This window comes from Symphalangus syndactylus, chromosome 7 (genome assembly GCF_028878055.3).
Source record: "Symphalangus syndactylus isolate Jambi chromosome 7, NHGRI_mSymSyn1-v2.1_pri, whole genome shotgun sequence".
Taxonomy (NCBI): Eukaryota; Metazoa; Chordata; class Mammalia; order Primates; family Hylobatidae; genus Symphalangus; species Symphalangus syndactylus.
Genome location: NC_072429.2, coordinates 40,573,248 through 40,589,056, shown reverse-complemented (window position 1 = coordinate 40,589,056; position 15,809 = coordinate 40,573,248). Strand labels below are relative to the sequence as shown.

General features: G+C 36.6%; 1 protein-coding gene across 4 annotated transcripts in view; it reads left to right on the top strand.

Annotated features, from left to right (window-relative positions):
* Positions 1-15,597, top strand: part of RBM27 (RNA binding motif protein 27) — an 86,938-nt gene extending 71,341 nt beyond the window's left edge. For all 4 annotated transcript variants that reach the window (XM_055285779.2, XM_055285780.2, XM_063642701.1 and 1 more), the window contains 2 exons: positions 10,987-11,097; positions 12,310-15,597. In XM_055285779.2, the coding sequence (XP_055141754.1) occupies positions 10,987-11,097; positions 12,310-12,393 (195 nt within the window). In that variant the 3' untranslated portion in view covers positions 12,394-15,597. The remainder of the gene's footprint in view (positions 1-10,986; positions 11,098-12,309) is intronic.
* The last annotated feature ends 212 nt before the right edge of the window (positions 15,598-15,809 follow it).

The following is a 15,809-nucleotide window of genomic DNA, read 5'->3' as shown; positions in this document are numbered from 1 at the left end:
TATGCAAATGGCAGCTATAAGTATGCTCATTATAGTGCATGTAATAGTGAAAAATGATAACCATTTAAATGTTTGACAGTGTTTTGCTGCCTTTAAAAACGTAATTTTTTTTGAGACGGAGTTTTGCTCTTGTCGCCCAGGCTGGAGTGCAATGGCACAATCTTGGTTTATTGCAACCTCCATCTCCTGGGTTCAAGGGATTCTCCTGCCTCAGCCTCCTGAGTAGCTGGGATTACAGGTGTTAGCCACCACACCCAGCTAATTTTCGTATTTTTAGTGTTAGTAGTATTAACACTTCTCTATTTTCCATACTTCCTGAGGAACACATACTCCTTTTTTTTTTTTAATAGGTGGTTTTTTTTTTTTTTTTTTTTTTTTTTTGTGACAGTCTCCATCTGTCACCCAGGCTAGAGTGTAGTGGCATGATCTTAGCTCACTGCAACCTCTGCCTCCTGGGTTCAAGCGATTCTCGTGCCTCAGCCTTCTGAGTAGCTGAAACTACAGGCACGCACTACCACACCCAGCTAATTTTTCTGCATTTTTACTAGAGATGGGGTTTTGCCATGTTGGCCCGGCTGGTCTCAAACTCCTGGCCTCCAGTGATCTGCCCGCCGGCCGCGTTGGCCACCCAAAGTGCTGGGATTACAGGCATGAACCACTGTGCCCGGCCAACACATACTACTTTTAAAATCAGACTTTTTACTTTTTTGGGATGAAGCATCAGTGTTTTATATTATGTATTTTAAAACCAAATTTGAGGATATTGGTTGATCTTGATCTTTTTGGTCCCAGGTACTTATATGAAAGGTATATATACATTAAAGCATATACAAATTTAAAATACATAGAATACTTAATTTACAGTGCAGGTTATATATATATAACAGCATAAAAACATACATTAATATATAAGTATATTAATAGTATGTATCAGAGATCAGCAGACTTTTTCTGTAAAGGACTAGATAGTAAATACTTTAGGTTTTTTGTGGACTACATATGATCTCCATTACATTGTCTTCTCTCCTTTTACCTGCTCTTCCCTCTCTTCCTCTTTCCTTTCTAGTTCTTTTTCTTTGTACTTCAATGGATGAACATTTTTTTCTTTTAATAACCTTTTAAAAAATGTAAAAACCATTCTTAGCTCCTAGGTCATTAAAAACAGGGTGCTGGGCTACATTTATCCTGAGGGCTGTAGTATGCAGACCCCTAGTATGTTATTATGTTACTTTATATATCAAATATTTAAGTTATATATATATATATATATAAATATTATATATCAAATATTTAAGTTAACATAATGAATTGAAATATATATATAATTTTATATATTTTAAAGATCAAAATCAGCGAATCCAGAAAGAACTTTTTAATTTTTTTTTTTTTTTTTTTTGAGACGGAGTCTCGCTCTATCACCCAGGCTGGAGTGCAGTGGCGCAATGTCAGCTCACTGCAAGCTCCGCCTCCCAGGTTCACGCCATTCTCCTGCCTCAGCCTCTCCGAGTAGCTGGGACTACAGGCGCCCACCACCATGCCCGGCTAATTTTTTTTATCTGTATTTTTAGTAGAGACAGGGTTTCACTGTGGTCTCGATCTCCTGACCTGGTGATCCGCCCGCCTCGGCCTCCCAAAGTGCAGAACCTTTTCATTTTCAATTTTTTTTTTTTTTTGGAGACGGAGTCTTGCTCTGTCGCCCAGGCTGGAGTGCAGTGGTGTGATCTCAACTCCCTTGCAATCTCTGCCTCCTGGGTTCAAGTGATTCACCTACCTCAGTCCCTCCAGTAGTTGGGATTACAGGCGTACACCTCCTGGCTAATTTTTTTGTGTTTTTTTAGTAGAGACAGGTTTCACCATGTTGGCCAGCCTGGTCTCAAACTCCTGACCTCAGGTGATCCACTGCCTTAGCCTCCCAAAGTGCTAGGATTATAGGCATGAGCCACTGCGCCCAGCCCAGAAAGAACTTTTTAATAGCAGAATCTTTATTTACCTATCTTTATTTCAGAGAAATCTTAAGATTTTTAATATCTTAATGAAGTTAATGTTAAGTATTTATAATTAAAGTTTAATTCAGAAGCTGAAAATTTTAACTCAGAGCTTTTCCAAGGGCACAGACAGGACAAAAACTAAAGTACATTCCTTCATCCCTGTTGAAGGGAGGTTCGGCTAGATACAACAGGAAAAGTTATTTACTCTAAATATTTGGAATATATAGACTGTACTTTGATATTTTTCAAGTAGTGTGGCTCATTTAACTGTAAGAATTTTGAATTTTTCCTTCTTTTCAAGAAGTCTAGAGTTAGGTTTTAGGATTGATCAATTCAGAAATTCAGCTGCTCAGATTAATATATTTCTCTTCTTCTATCCTACCATGTTGCCTTTTATTAGGCTTTTTTCCTCTTGCCTTGACCTCCCAAAGTGTTGGGATTACAAGCATGAGCCACTGCACCTGGCCAGATTTTTTTTCTTTTTTTAAATTCCTGTTTTTACTGTTACTTCTTGATTTTTAAATTTTAAGCATTATATATTGACTTCCCATTAGTCTTTCTGCTTCCCACCTCTCCAGTTTTTTTTTTTTTTTACCTTGTTGTGTTTTCTTGTATTTTTTTTCTTACAGATTTATACCTTAAAAAAATAAATTATTCTACTGTCATTTCAGTGGGGGTCTGGGGAAGGATATGAAATTGCATACAACAGATGGTCAGTTCCCCGTCTTTAGCCAGAAGACCATTTGAGTCTTAAGAAAGTAAGAGGTTTATCTCTAAAGTACTGTTCAGAACCTGTGGTCCCACAGTGTTTATATAATTCGTTATAATTTTTATGTTCTTACTAGAAAAAACCTCTAATGTCTCACTCCTGTCATTCCTGGAACTTCATATAAGGCAATTGAGTATTTCTGCTGTAATTACTAAAGACTTCGCACATAGTTAGCATTTCCCCACAGCCTCTCTAGACAGGGATTTTTCCCCCATCTTCCAAGTATCTGAAAAATATATTTGAGAATTTTACCGTACATGGAAGTGATACCTTATAGTTAGGCAGATAGTTTTCTTTTGTGCTTTCCAGAACAAAAATTAACCTTTTCTATGTATTTAACATTTGGAGAAAGTTTTTTAGATAGTGCTTCATTGATTGCCCTTCATCAGACCTTGTTAAAAAAGTAATGTAGGCCTGGCTTGGTGGCACCTGCCTGTAATCCCAGCATTTTGGGAGGCTGAAGTGGGAGGATTGCTTGAGCCCAGAAGTTCAAGACCAACCTGGGCAGCATAGTGAGACCCTATCTTTACAAAACAACTTAAAAATTAAATTTAAAAGGTAATATGGGTGATTTGTGAGCTATGACTCTTTACTGTTGTTATCTGTCACAAATGATCAGGAGTTTACCTTTTCTGCACACTTTACTGTGTTCAGGGCTCTTCAGGTGAAAATATAATTTTTGTCGCTAGTTCTAGGAGTGAAATGGCAATGGTAATTCTGTGACCTTTACAAAGACATTGAAACTCTAAACTGCTGTAATCTTTTTCTCTTAATTTTGAAAATTTCTTTACAAAGGTAATTACTGCTTTTAGAACATTCAAACAACACAAATTATACAGGAGAAGGCACAACAAATTTGAAATCTTACCAATTACATTTTTATGAACATCTTTCTAGCACCTGTATCTCTCATACATATACATACTACCCATGCTGTTTTGGAATTTGTTTTTACATCCATAGTGTATCATGGAGAATTGTTCATGTTTATGAATATAGATATACATTTGTCTTATTTAAAGGCATTCTGTTATAAGAATATGCCATAATTTTTATATACAGTCCCCTATTGATGAGTTAGGTAGGTTGTTTACCATTTAACTATTATGAACAATGTTATATACATCATGTTAGATTTGGCATATTTACTGGGGTAATTTTTTTTTTTTTTTTTTGTCTGAGACGGAGTCTTGCTGTGTCACCCACGCTGGAGTGCAGTGGCACGATCTTGGCTCCCTGCAACCTCCACCTCCTGGGTTCATGCCATTCTCCTGCCTCAGCCTCCCGAGCAGCTGGGACTGCGGGCGCCTGCCACCAGGCACAGCTATTTTTTTTTTGTATTTTTAGTAGAGATGGGGTTTTACCGTGTTAGCCATGATGGTCTCGATCTCCTGACCTCGTGATCCGCCCACCTCGGCCTCCCAAAGTGCTGGGATTATAGGCGTCAGCCACCGCGCCTGGCCAATAATTTTTCATTATGTGGGACAGTGCTGCACATTGTAAAACTTCTGGCACCCCTGGCTACCACGTACTAATTGCCAATAAGTGCTACTTAGTCAGTGTGACTACCAAAATACCTGCTAGAGTGATGTCTCCAATTGAGAACCACTGCTTTAGGTAAATTCCTAGGAAGGAGATAACTGGATCAAAGACATGCATTGAAATTTTGGTACAGCTCACTAAATAACCCTTCAGAGTGTTGTACTAATTTATACTTGTAGTGACATTGGATGAGAGTACCTATTTGCTCATTCCCTCATATAGCACTTGAATTTTGTTTTTTTTATCTGCCAGTCAGTTGATTGATACATAATGACTGGCATAGATTGGGCGTCAGTTTCTAATCGGGGAAAATGGCTGAACTAGATGAATTTCTCTTTGAGCAGCTTCTACCAAGAACCCTAATATGCATATAATTTTTAATTTATGGTATATATAGTTGATCTCATATTCACATATATATGTATTTTATTTGAATTATTTCTTTGGCCAACACGCATAAACAAAATGAAAAAGGAGTAAAAGTGTATACAATGAAAAATAAGATTTCCTTCTACCTCCAGTCACTCAATTTCACTCCCCATAGACAATTATTGTTACCAGTTTCTCATACATCTGCTTAAAGATTCTCTATATATATATTATTTGTTCTCTCTTTTATAAAAATGGTAGCATGTTATACAACACCCTTTTGCCATATGTACTTCATATATATTAGACTTCAGATTGTTCTACACTAGTGCATGTGGTGTTGCTTCATTCTTTTTAATGACTGTGTGGTATTTCATTGCACAGATGTGTCATACTACATTTGAACCGTCCTGTGTTGATGGACATCCAATTTTTTCCCAATTTTTTTTTTTTTTTTTTTTGAGACGGAGTCTCGCTGTCTCCCAGGCTGGAGTGCAGTGGTGCAATCTGAGCTCACTGCATGCTCCGCCTCCCAGGTTCACGCCATTCTCCTGCCTCAGCCTCCCGAGTAGCTGGGACTACAGGTGCCCGCCACCATGCCTGGCTAATTTTTTGTATTTTGAGTAGAGATGGGGTTTCACCGTGTTAGCCAGGATGGTCTTGATCTCCTGACCTCGTGATCCGCCCACCTCGGCCTCCCAGAGTGCTGGGATTACAGGCATGAGCCACCGCGCCCAGCCTTTTTGCCCAATATTTTATCATTTTAAGCCATATTTAGATGTGTATGTGAGAGAATATATATGTATGTGTAGAACAATTAGGTACTGTAATAAGTAATAGATATGTTAAGAGATTAATCCTAGATTTTTTTAAAAAGTACTTTTTAGGGCCTGGTGCGGTGGCCTACACCTATAATCCCAGCACTTTGGGAGCCCGAGGTGGGTGGATCACGAGGTCAGGAGATTGAGACCATTCTGGCTAACACAGTGAAACCCCATCTCTACTAAGAATACAAAAAATTAGCCGGGCATGGTGGCACGCACCTGGAGTCCCAGCTACTCAGGAGGCTGAGGCAGGAGAATCGCTTAAACCTGGGAGGCAGAAGTTACAGTGAACTGAGATTGTGCCACTGCACTCCAGCCTGGGCGACAGAGCGAGACTGTCTCAAAACAACAAAAAAACAAAAAAAACCCAAAACTTTAAAAAATAAAAATAAAATATATGCAAATGGTTAAAAGGATGACTAGGGCTGGGTACGGTGGCTCACTCCTATAATCACAGCACTTTGGGAGGCCAGGCAGGTGGATCACCTGACCTCAGGAGTTTCAGACCAGCCTGGCCAACTGGCGAAACCCTGTCTCAACAAAAAATACAAAAATTAGCTAGCTGTGGTGGCATCTGCCTGTAGTCGCAGCTACTCAGGAAGCTGAGGCACGTGAATTGCTTGAGCCCAGGAGGTGGAGGTTGGAGTGAACCCAGATTGCGCCACTGCACTCCAGCCTGGGCAATGGAGCAAGACTCTGTCTCAAAAAAAAAAAAAGTATGACTAATAAAAGTAAAATCTCCCTTTTGTTAATCTTTGTCCATTCTTAAAAGATAGTCACTATTCTTAGATATCTTTATAGAAAAATACTATGTATGTAAGAAAACATATATAAAGCTTCTCAGTTTAAAAACATTTACCAAAATGTGATCATATTATACATACAGGGCTACATTCCAAACCTTGCCTTTTTCACATAAAAATCTTAGCTATCTGGTATTACTTTAAAATTTTTTTTTTTTTTTTGGAGACAGAGTCTCAAGTCACCTGTCACCCAGGCCAGAGCGCAGTGGTACGATCTCAGCTCACTGCAACCTCCACCTCCCAGGTTCAGGGATTCTCCTGTCTTCGCCTCCTGAGTAGCTGGGATTATAGGCATGCACCACTGCGCCCGGCTAATTTTTGTATTTTTAGTAGAGATGAGGTTTCACCATGTTGGCCAGCTGGTCTCAAACTCCTGAACTCAGGTGATCCACCTGCCTCAGCCTCAAAGGGCTGGGATTATAGGCATGTGCCACCACGCCCGGCCTATTTCATTAAAATTTTTAAAGGTTATACCTATAGTCAACTAAAAATGTTTATAAAAACCAACTATACTGATCATAAACATATAGTTCAGTGATTTATCAGAAGGCAAACACCTAATACACCTATCCGTCAGGTCAAGAAATAGAAAATTTCCAATCCCCCAATCCCCCTTGTTGCTCCTCCCAGCCTCTATCTACCTTCTCTCCTTCTCAGAGCAGTAACCGTTAGCCTCACTTTATGATGGTCACTTGCTTTCTTTATACAGTCAGTCCTTATTATTTTCAGATTCCAAATTTGCCAATTCATCTACTCACTAAAATTTATTTGTAACCCCAAAATCAATACTTATGGTGTTTTGTGGTCATTCTCAGACATACACACAGTTGCCAGTCCCCTCATGTGCCCGTTTTCAGCTGAGATAGAAATAAGGTGGTGCTATGCCTTCTTGTTTCAGCTTTTATACTGTAAACAAATGCCCCTTTTGCAGTCTATTTTTTTATTTTTTATTTTATTTTTTTGAGACAGAGTCTCGCTCTGTCACCCAGGCTGGATTCAGTGGCGTGATCTCGGCTCACTGCAGCATTCGCCTCTCAGGTTCAAGTGATTCTCCTGCCTCAGCCTCCCTAGTAGCTGGGATTACAGGCACCCACCACCACACCCAACTAATTTTTGTATTTTTAGTAGAGACGAGGTCTCACCATGTTGGCCAGGCTGATCTCAAGCTCCTGACATTGGCCTCCTAAAGTGCTAGGATGACAGGCATGAGCCCCTGCGCCCGGCCTTTGCAGTCTATTTAATGCCACATTTTTCTCAATTTTTTTGTTTTTTTGGTGATTAAACTGTTTTAAATGGCCCCCAAATGTAGTTCTAAAGTCCTGTCTAGTGTTCCTAAGTGCAAGGCTGTGATATGCCTTACAAGAATACACGTGTTAGTTAAGCTTTGTTCAGGCATGAGTGAGTGCTTTTCATGAGTTCAATGTTAATGAATCAGTAACATATATTAAATAAGATGTCTTTCAACAGAAACACATAAAACCAAAGTATGTGTTGATTAGTTGACAAAAATGTTGTGACCCTCTAAAGCAGGGGTGTCCAAACTTTTGGCTTCTCTGGGCCACATTGGAAGAAGAATTGTCTTGGGCCGCACATACAATACACTAACACTAATGATAGCTGATGAGCAGGAAAAAAAAATCTCATAGTGTTTTAAGAAAGTTTATGAAATTTGTGTTGGGCTGCATTCAAAGCCATCCTGGGCCATATGCGGCCCGCAGGCCACAGGTTGGACAAGGTTGCTCTAGAGGCTCATAAGAGTCTAATTCTATTTCCCCTATAATTAGTGGCTATTTGCCAATTAAATGTTTGCATCAACTTTTTAGAACATAACTACTGCAAGTAATGAGAATTGACTGTAGTTTTATCACCTAAATATGCATTCCTAAATATTATATTAGTATTCTGCCTGTTTTAAAAATGTTATGTAAATGGAATCACACAGTGTGTATTCTTTTGTGCTTGGCTTCTTCTGTTTAATGTTTGTGAGACTCGTTCATGTTTTTACATGTAACATTAATTTGCCATTTTTATTACTATGTAATAGTTGTATTAATGTACCACAGTTTATTTTTCATCCTCTTTTTTTTTTTGAGATGGAATCTCACTCTGTTGCCCAGGCCGGATCACAGTGGCACAATCTCGGCTCATGGCAACCTCCACCTCATGGGTTCAAGCGATTCTCTCCTGCCTCAGCCTCCTGAGTAGCTGGGATTATGGGCATGTGCTAGTACACCTGGCTAATTTTTGTATTTTTAGTAGAGATGGTGTTTCTCCATGTTGGCCAGGCTGGTCTTGGACTCCTGACCTCAGGTGATCCGCCCACCTCGGCCTCCCAAAGTGTTAGGATTACAGGCATGAGTCACCGCACCCAGCCTCATCCTCTTATTGATGGATGTTTGGGTTATTTCTGCTTTGTGGCTTTTGTAAGCAGTGTTGCTATCTTATACATGTTTTTAACTACACATGTACACGCATTTCTCTTGGATATACAGTTGGCCCTTGATATGTGTGGGTTTCACTCCATAGATTCAACCAATTTTGGATCAAAAATATTAGAAAAAAAATGAAAGGTTGCATCTGTACTGAGCATGTACATTTTTTGTCATTATTCCCTAAACAATACAGTAAAACAACTATTTACGTAGCATTTGTATTGCATTAGATATTATAAGTAATCTAGAGAGGATTTGAAGTATATAGGAGAATGTGTGTAGATTATATGCTAATACTACACTATTTTATGTAAATGACTTGAGCATTCATGGATTTTGGTATTCACAGAGAGTCCTGGAACCAGTCCCCCAGAAACACCAAGTGATGACTGTATGTGGAACTGCTGAGTGAACCCCATCAGTTTTAGATTCTTACCAGTTTAGAATCAGTTTGAGATTCTCACCATTTGTGTATGAGAATTCCTAACTTGGTAGCGTCATAATATATCTTTATTCTAATTGCTGTTTTGTTTGATTTGTTAAAAGTTAGGTAGTAGAAATTATTTATTCTTAATTTCAGACTGCTTATACATTTCTGATTCTTCCTTTAATAATGTATTTGCAATACATTTAATGCCTTAATATTCCTTTTGGAGGACAGACCTCTTATCTTCTTTGGAGAGCAACACAGTTATTACAGATTTAAAAATCTTTATTACTTTTTCTGATTATAAAAGTAATATATTTTTATTTAGAAATTCAAATAATATAGAAATGAACAAAACAAGCAGGGAAAGCCTCTCTATAATGGGCCTGTGTGTTAAAGGATAGAGTAAAGGGTAAAGGATCTCTATTACATACATTACCTGATTTTTAAAAGATGGTAAATATAGACCAGGTGCTGTGGCTCATACCTGTAATCCCAACACTTTGGGAGGCTGAGGTGGGAGAATTGCTCGAGCCCAAGAGTTTGAGACCAGCCTGGGCAACATCAGGAGACCCTGTCTATAAAAATAAAAAAGTTAGCCATGTGAGGTTGTGCACGCCTATGGTCTCAGCTACTTGGGAGGCTGAAGTGGGAGGATCACTTGGACCCAGGGAGTCGAGGCTGCAGTGAGTGTGATCTTCCCACTGCACATTCCAGCCTGGGAATCAGAGCATGACCCTGTCTCAAAAAGAAAAGAAAAGGTACATTTCTGTATTTGGTAGGGCTATTTTGATACATCAGTTTGGTATGTCCCATGAGTCATAATGTTTTGTGTTAGGTTATAAGCATTTAGACCCTTCAAGGAATGGGGAATTTTTCCCTTAGAACACAGGATGATGTCTGTGCAGGCAGTAATGGATTTATGAGTCTGCCCTAATGTACATTCTCACCATGCTATGCTCCAGGTGTTTCATGGAAACATTTGGCAAATGCTTCAAGAGGTTTAGCATTGATTTTGCTAGATAGACTAGAATGAAAGCCCAAATAAAAAAGAATCTCTTCTATTATGTTTTTTTAGAACCCCCAGTTCTGTAAGTGAGGACCTTTGATAGGAAAGCTATAGGGATGGCTAAGCTTTTACTTTTTTGAAACTTTGGATCCCTAGTCCCTTGTCTGTGTTGCTTTGTCTTTAAAATTTGCTTTCCCCTATTGGAATTTGCTGGGGAGAAAAAAATGTTTAAAAATTAGTACCAAGTAACACATTTGAAATGGAGCAGTTTTATGAGTTAGGATAGTATTAGGTGTTTGTTTAATGTTTATTGAATGCATAGATGAGCTGAGAGGTGCTTATTAATGTATAGCATTTCAGAAGTGGAAATAGGAAGAACTTTATCCAACATAGGTGGGGCTGTAAGAGATGCAGTGAGATGAATAAGCAGATGATTCACCTTTTTTCTATGGTTTGAGTCTATATATGTAGATATCAAAGCCAAAGGTCAATACGTGTATTAAGAATATTTCTTGTCCTCATCATGACTTTTATAAGTAGAGCAACTGTACTTAGAAAAACAGTTATTACTTCAACCAAGACAGATGCTAACATTTACCTGACACAGGTATAAACCATGGGTTATCCTAGGCAAACCAGAACATATAGTTGCTCTAATTAAAAGGGACTTTATTTTTTTTTTTAGCTCTCATTGGAGATTGTAGATCCACCTTAACAGATTTCTCTCCTGCCCTATGTTATACTTTTTAAATAACACAGAATTTGCAGAAATCATTGGTAAATTTGAGTGCAAACTTGTATGATCTTCTAATGTATATTTTAGGCTGCAAACCAAGGGCCAAAATTTAAAGACCGTCGGCTACAGATATCCTGGCACAAGCCCAAGGTACCATCTATATCCACTGAGACTGAAGAAGAAGAAGTCAAGGAGGAGGTAAATTTAGTGGTTGGAAATAAGAGTTGAATTAGATCACTTCTCAATTATGTATTTTTTATGATATTAAATAGTATAAATTTAAAAATAAATACTGGGTTTTTCTTTCATGCATGCAAGTTAAGACCCGTTTAGATGTTTATTAAAGAATTAAAACAGGTCTATAGATATAAAAAGCTGTGGTGGGGGTTATTTTCTTCTGGTATAGGAAAGACTGTTCTTTTTTATTTACATTTATATTGGATTTATTTGGGCTTTAGAAATTTTTATTCTGATGAATAAAGTCAGAGATTACGTAAACGAATTAAACTTTAATTGGTTGGTTTCACTTTTTGTTTATTCAAGTTCCATAGTAATAGATTTGAGTTTCTTATTTTCCTTCTGTGTACAATTGGTTAAAATGAGAGTGTGCAGAAGTTGAACATAGAGGAATTGGAAAACTAAAGACCTAAATAATAAAAGTACTGAATAATCAGCTTCTTCAAATATATGAGAATTTATTTTGCTTTTTTACTCCTGTTATTTATCATTAGTTTATTTAGTGAACACTTAGGCTATGTTGCGAGGTTTTCCTGATTTATATGACAATCTTGGTTTTAAAAGATACCTAGCATTTATAGTTTGATCAAGTGTGTTCTCACTATATAGGTAATTTTACACAGCAAAAGCAGAAATGTTCCCCAGATTAAAAGAAAAAAAGATGTCATGATATTTGGGTAGTGTTTGCAGATACATCTACTTTGTCTAAGATTTTAGATTTTTATGTAAGATTTGGAATATCAGTGTCATGGGGAAGCTAGTATATTCACCTCTCACAAACAGTTGGATGGATATAAAAACAAAGATTTAGGTGTTTGGTCATTTATTTTCCTAATTTTTAATAGAATAAAATTAATTTATCAGAAATGTATCTCATAGTCTTTTTTAAATTTTCTGTACTAAATGTCCACATTATTTTCCTGATGATATTAGAGTAGAAATCTCCTATTAAAAGTAGCAAAATTAGCAGGGGAGAAGAATTTATATCATTTACAAAGATATTTTGGGCTTTTTTTTTTTTTTTTTTTTTTTGCCCTGAAAGATACTCTTGCATGCATCCCTTATGAAATCTAGCCTGGGCTTTGTATACTAGCCTGTTTGTCCTTTGGCCTAAAAAGTATTTTACTTACCCTTCTTGTGCCACTAAGCAGATTTTAACCTCTCTTTCTTCAGGAAACAGAAACCTCAGATTTGTTTTTGCCTGATGATGACGATGAAGATGAAGATGAATATGAGTCTCGCTCATGGCGAAGATGAAGTCTGATGCTAGCTGTGTAATTTTTAGGAATATTGTTTAGAAGAACAACTTTTAAAAATTATTTAAAAGAAGTCAATGAGCCAAAAAAATTTTTTTTATTTTTCTTTTCAACACAGTAGGTTCAAGAACAGCAGGTTTGCTATTTAAACACATCTCATAACTGTACATGATATTAAAGCACCAAAGGCCTAGTGACTTTTACACAGTTGTGAAGATCCACAGCAATGACATAGATAATCTCTAGAGCCTTATTTTCCACACCACCTTTTTTTTGTTGCTGTTGGTGTTGGATTATGATGTAAATGACAGGGTGTTCAGAAATTTTATTTTCGATTATAATCTACTGATAAAGTTTAATTAAATGTCAAAATCGCCTGTAATCTTTTAACTCTCAGTTATTATGGATGGGTCATCAGACAGTAGGAAATATTTGTAATTAAAATACCCTTTTGCTTTCAAGAGTGGTCTTGGAAGAAAAATATGTATATTTTAATTTTAATTTTTTTTTTTTTTTTTTTTTTTTTTTACTTTGGAGGAGCCCAATTTGTATTCAGTCTAAATTTGTTTTTCATGGTTTTTATGTGTGGTAGTACTAGTTCAGTGAAAATCACAACAAACCGTGTGTTCTTAAATGCTACAGCAGTGGTAGCTAGCTCTATAGTATTTCCATTCTCTTGTCATATGAACTCCTGGACTTTTCCTGCTACTGATTCTTAGTTTGCTTTGATATTTAGTGAGCGCTGGTTCGGCTGGTCTTTTTAAAAATTTTTATAATTCAGAATGTAAAAGGTTTTCACCTATTGCCCCTTTCTCGTCCCCCTTTTCTTCCTCTTGCCTTTCTATTAATAGGCCTGACTTAGTCATCACTGATATAAGTGGTTCATTTGGGCAACCGCAGGCAGTCTCCAATAAAAGGTTCAAACCAGCACCTGGATAAATAAGTGATGTTTTGATGAGAATGATGGAAGGATTTTGGGGAGAAGAGAATCACCAGCTTTTTTTTCCCCTCTTTTGAAGCTTCAGTTCAGTATAGTTACACAGAAGGGTTTAAAAATGTCTGAAATTCTTTTCCTAAATTTAAACCATGATAGTGAGGTGACTGGGGGTGGTAGGGGGTGGGTGGGAGGGGCTTGAGGGCTGAGTATGCTAGTAATAAATGGGAGTCATATATGACTTTGATCAGATGACCTTATTTTTTCATAATTTTGTAGCTTGTTGCTATCCATGAACATATGCATCCCTCAGTAGACAGTTTCCTTTACTGTGTGCATTTTTACTGTACACTGTATAGAGTAGAGTATCTGTTAAGTAAAATATATATGTAAATTTATGTTGTCGTGTTCTGAATGTTAGATGGAAAAGCAGAGGAGCAACACTACACTGTACTGACCCCTGGGAAAATAAAATGATTAATGTACATAGGCTGTCACTTTTTCAAGGATATACACATCTGTGTTTTTATATATGTGTGGTATGAAAATTTGAAACCTCCTGTTGGCTCCAAAAGGTTCTTCGTGACCACTATATCAAGGATTTTGTTTGCTGAGGTAAAGACTATTTCTCAAAATAGAAACTGTTCACTAAGAACTTAAAACCATCAGGATTCTAGATTTACTTAGCTATAAGAAGTTAAATCCCATGTTCTGATAATCTTTATTCTTCTACGTGTTTTCCTGGAATGATGTGTCAAACCAGGGTCATTTTTAAGTTCATATAATTTTCTTTCATAATAATAAGGACTTCCTCTTTCTAGGTTATTGTTATATTTCTAGTAACACTGAAGGTAAAATAAGCTTATAAAAGAAGGAAAACATTAGAATGGTGTATCTAGAATACACAATCTTGCTCCTTACTCCTCCATCATCTCTAATGAAATTTTTCTTGATGTCTGTGGCTCAGTCAGTATATATTTTGAAAGATTCATTGTGGTGAATATTTTGAGTCCTGACAGTTTAAACGTGATAGAGGGAACAAAGGATTTATATATTTTTTGTACAAAGTTTTTTCTTAAACTGTATAATTTTGTAAATAATTTGTTTGGATTTTTTTTTGTGTACTAAAACTACCAGCGTATAGATTTCAATAAGAATTGTTGTATTTTTGTATTTGGAAACTGAAAATTACAGTAAATAAATGGAACTCTAAGAAAAATTTCAGTAGACAGTTCAACAGAGTGAGATTCCTTTTCATATGATCTTTTTGACCTCAAAATGGACATCTTATTTCACTCTCAGTAAAAAGTTGAAAATTTGACTTTTTAGTATTGGGGGGAGAAGATAAAAGAGAAGTGTGTTGGAGAGAAAAACAGTTTTTTCAGTAAGATTTGAGGCCCTTTCTATAAAAGTTTTCAGTACACCTTAAACAGGACTAAAAATACTTTAAAAGTGTGCTTTCAAAGAATTTTAAAACATGTTTGACTCGAAGATGAATTTAAAGTGAGTTAATTATAATACTAGAAAACTTAAGGTTAGCATAGAATAGTTTATATATATCCCCCGCCCCCTTTGGGATTTACTTCCACCATCAAATCTTCAACTGTTAGAATTCCACTTAAAAGTGAATAACTGCCATACGTGTTTTCTTGGCATCTTCATTTACAGAAATACAGCATCTAAGGCAAATTCTATTCCTCTTAATGTGTATGACATCTTTATAAGCAGCTGATCAGCAATAATAGCCACCAGTTGACTAGGTCAGCCTGATACACTAGTGGATTACTGTCTAAGATAAAAAGGTAACCCCAAGTATTGCAAAATTTCCCTCAATTTCTTTATGTAACATTCAAGAAATGTTGTTACCAGCTAAGATGATAAATTGGAAAACAGTCTTGTTAAGGTGAAAAGGGTCCTTGGTGATGGCTCATTATTTCAAAAAAGAAAAAAATCATGTGAAAAGGAATAGTGGTTCCTCTTGATGTACAGTATGCCTGTATTATAGTTTTTACAAAATTGTGAACTTGTGTAATAGTATAATAGGAGATATTGTTGAATTTCTAACTGTTTATACATTTAAATTCATATATGTAATGTTTGTTTTATCAATTACAATCTGAATTTCTAAGAAGCATGTTGACTTTTGCAATAAAGATGCAATATGGAATGGTTCACAATTGGAAAAAAAAGAAAAAAAGATGAAAGTATTACAAATTTAAAAGAATTTGGAAAATTTATGAACCATTCCAAAAATTATAACAATCACCAAAAGAGCTGTAATTCTGGCTTGTTCTGGAAAGAAAGAAAATGTGTGTGTATGCTTGCTTGTGAGAGTGAGTGAGTAGTGGCTATGTATGTGTGTTTTATGTTGTGTTCATAAACATGAGAGAATGTCACTCAATATGAAGTTGGGTTCGAAGTCACTGGCTATTAAATATTAAGTAGGATAACTTCCTCAACAGAGTAGCCTGGAGAATGAAAGA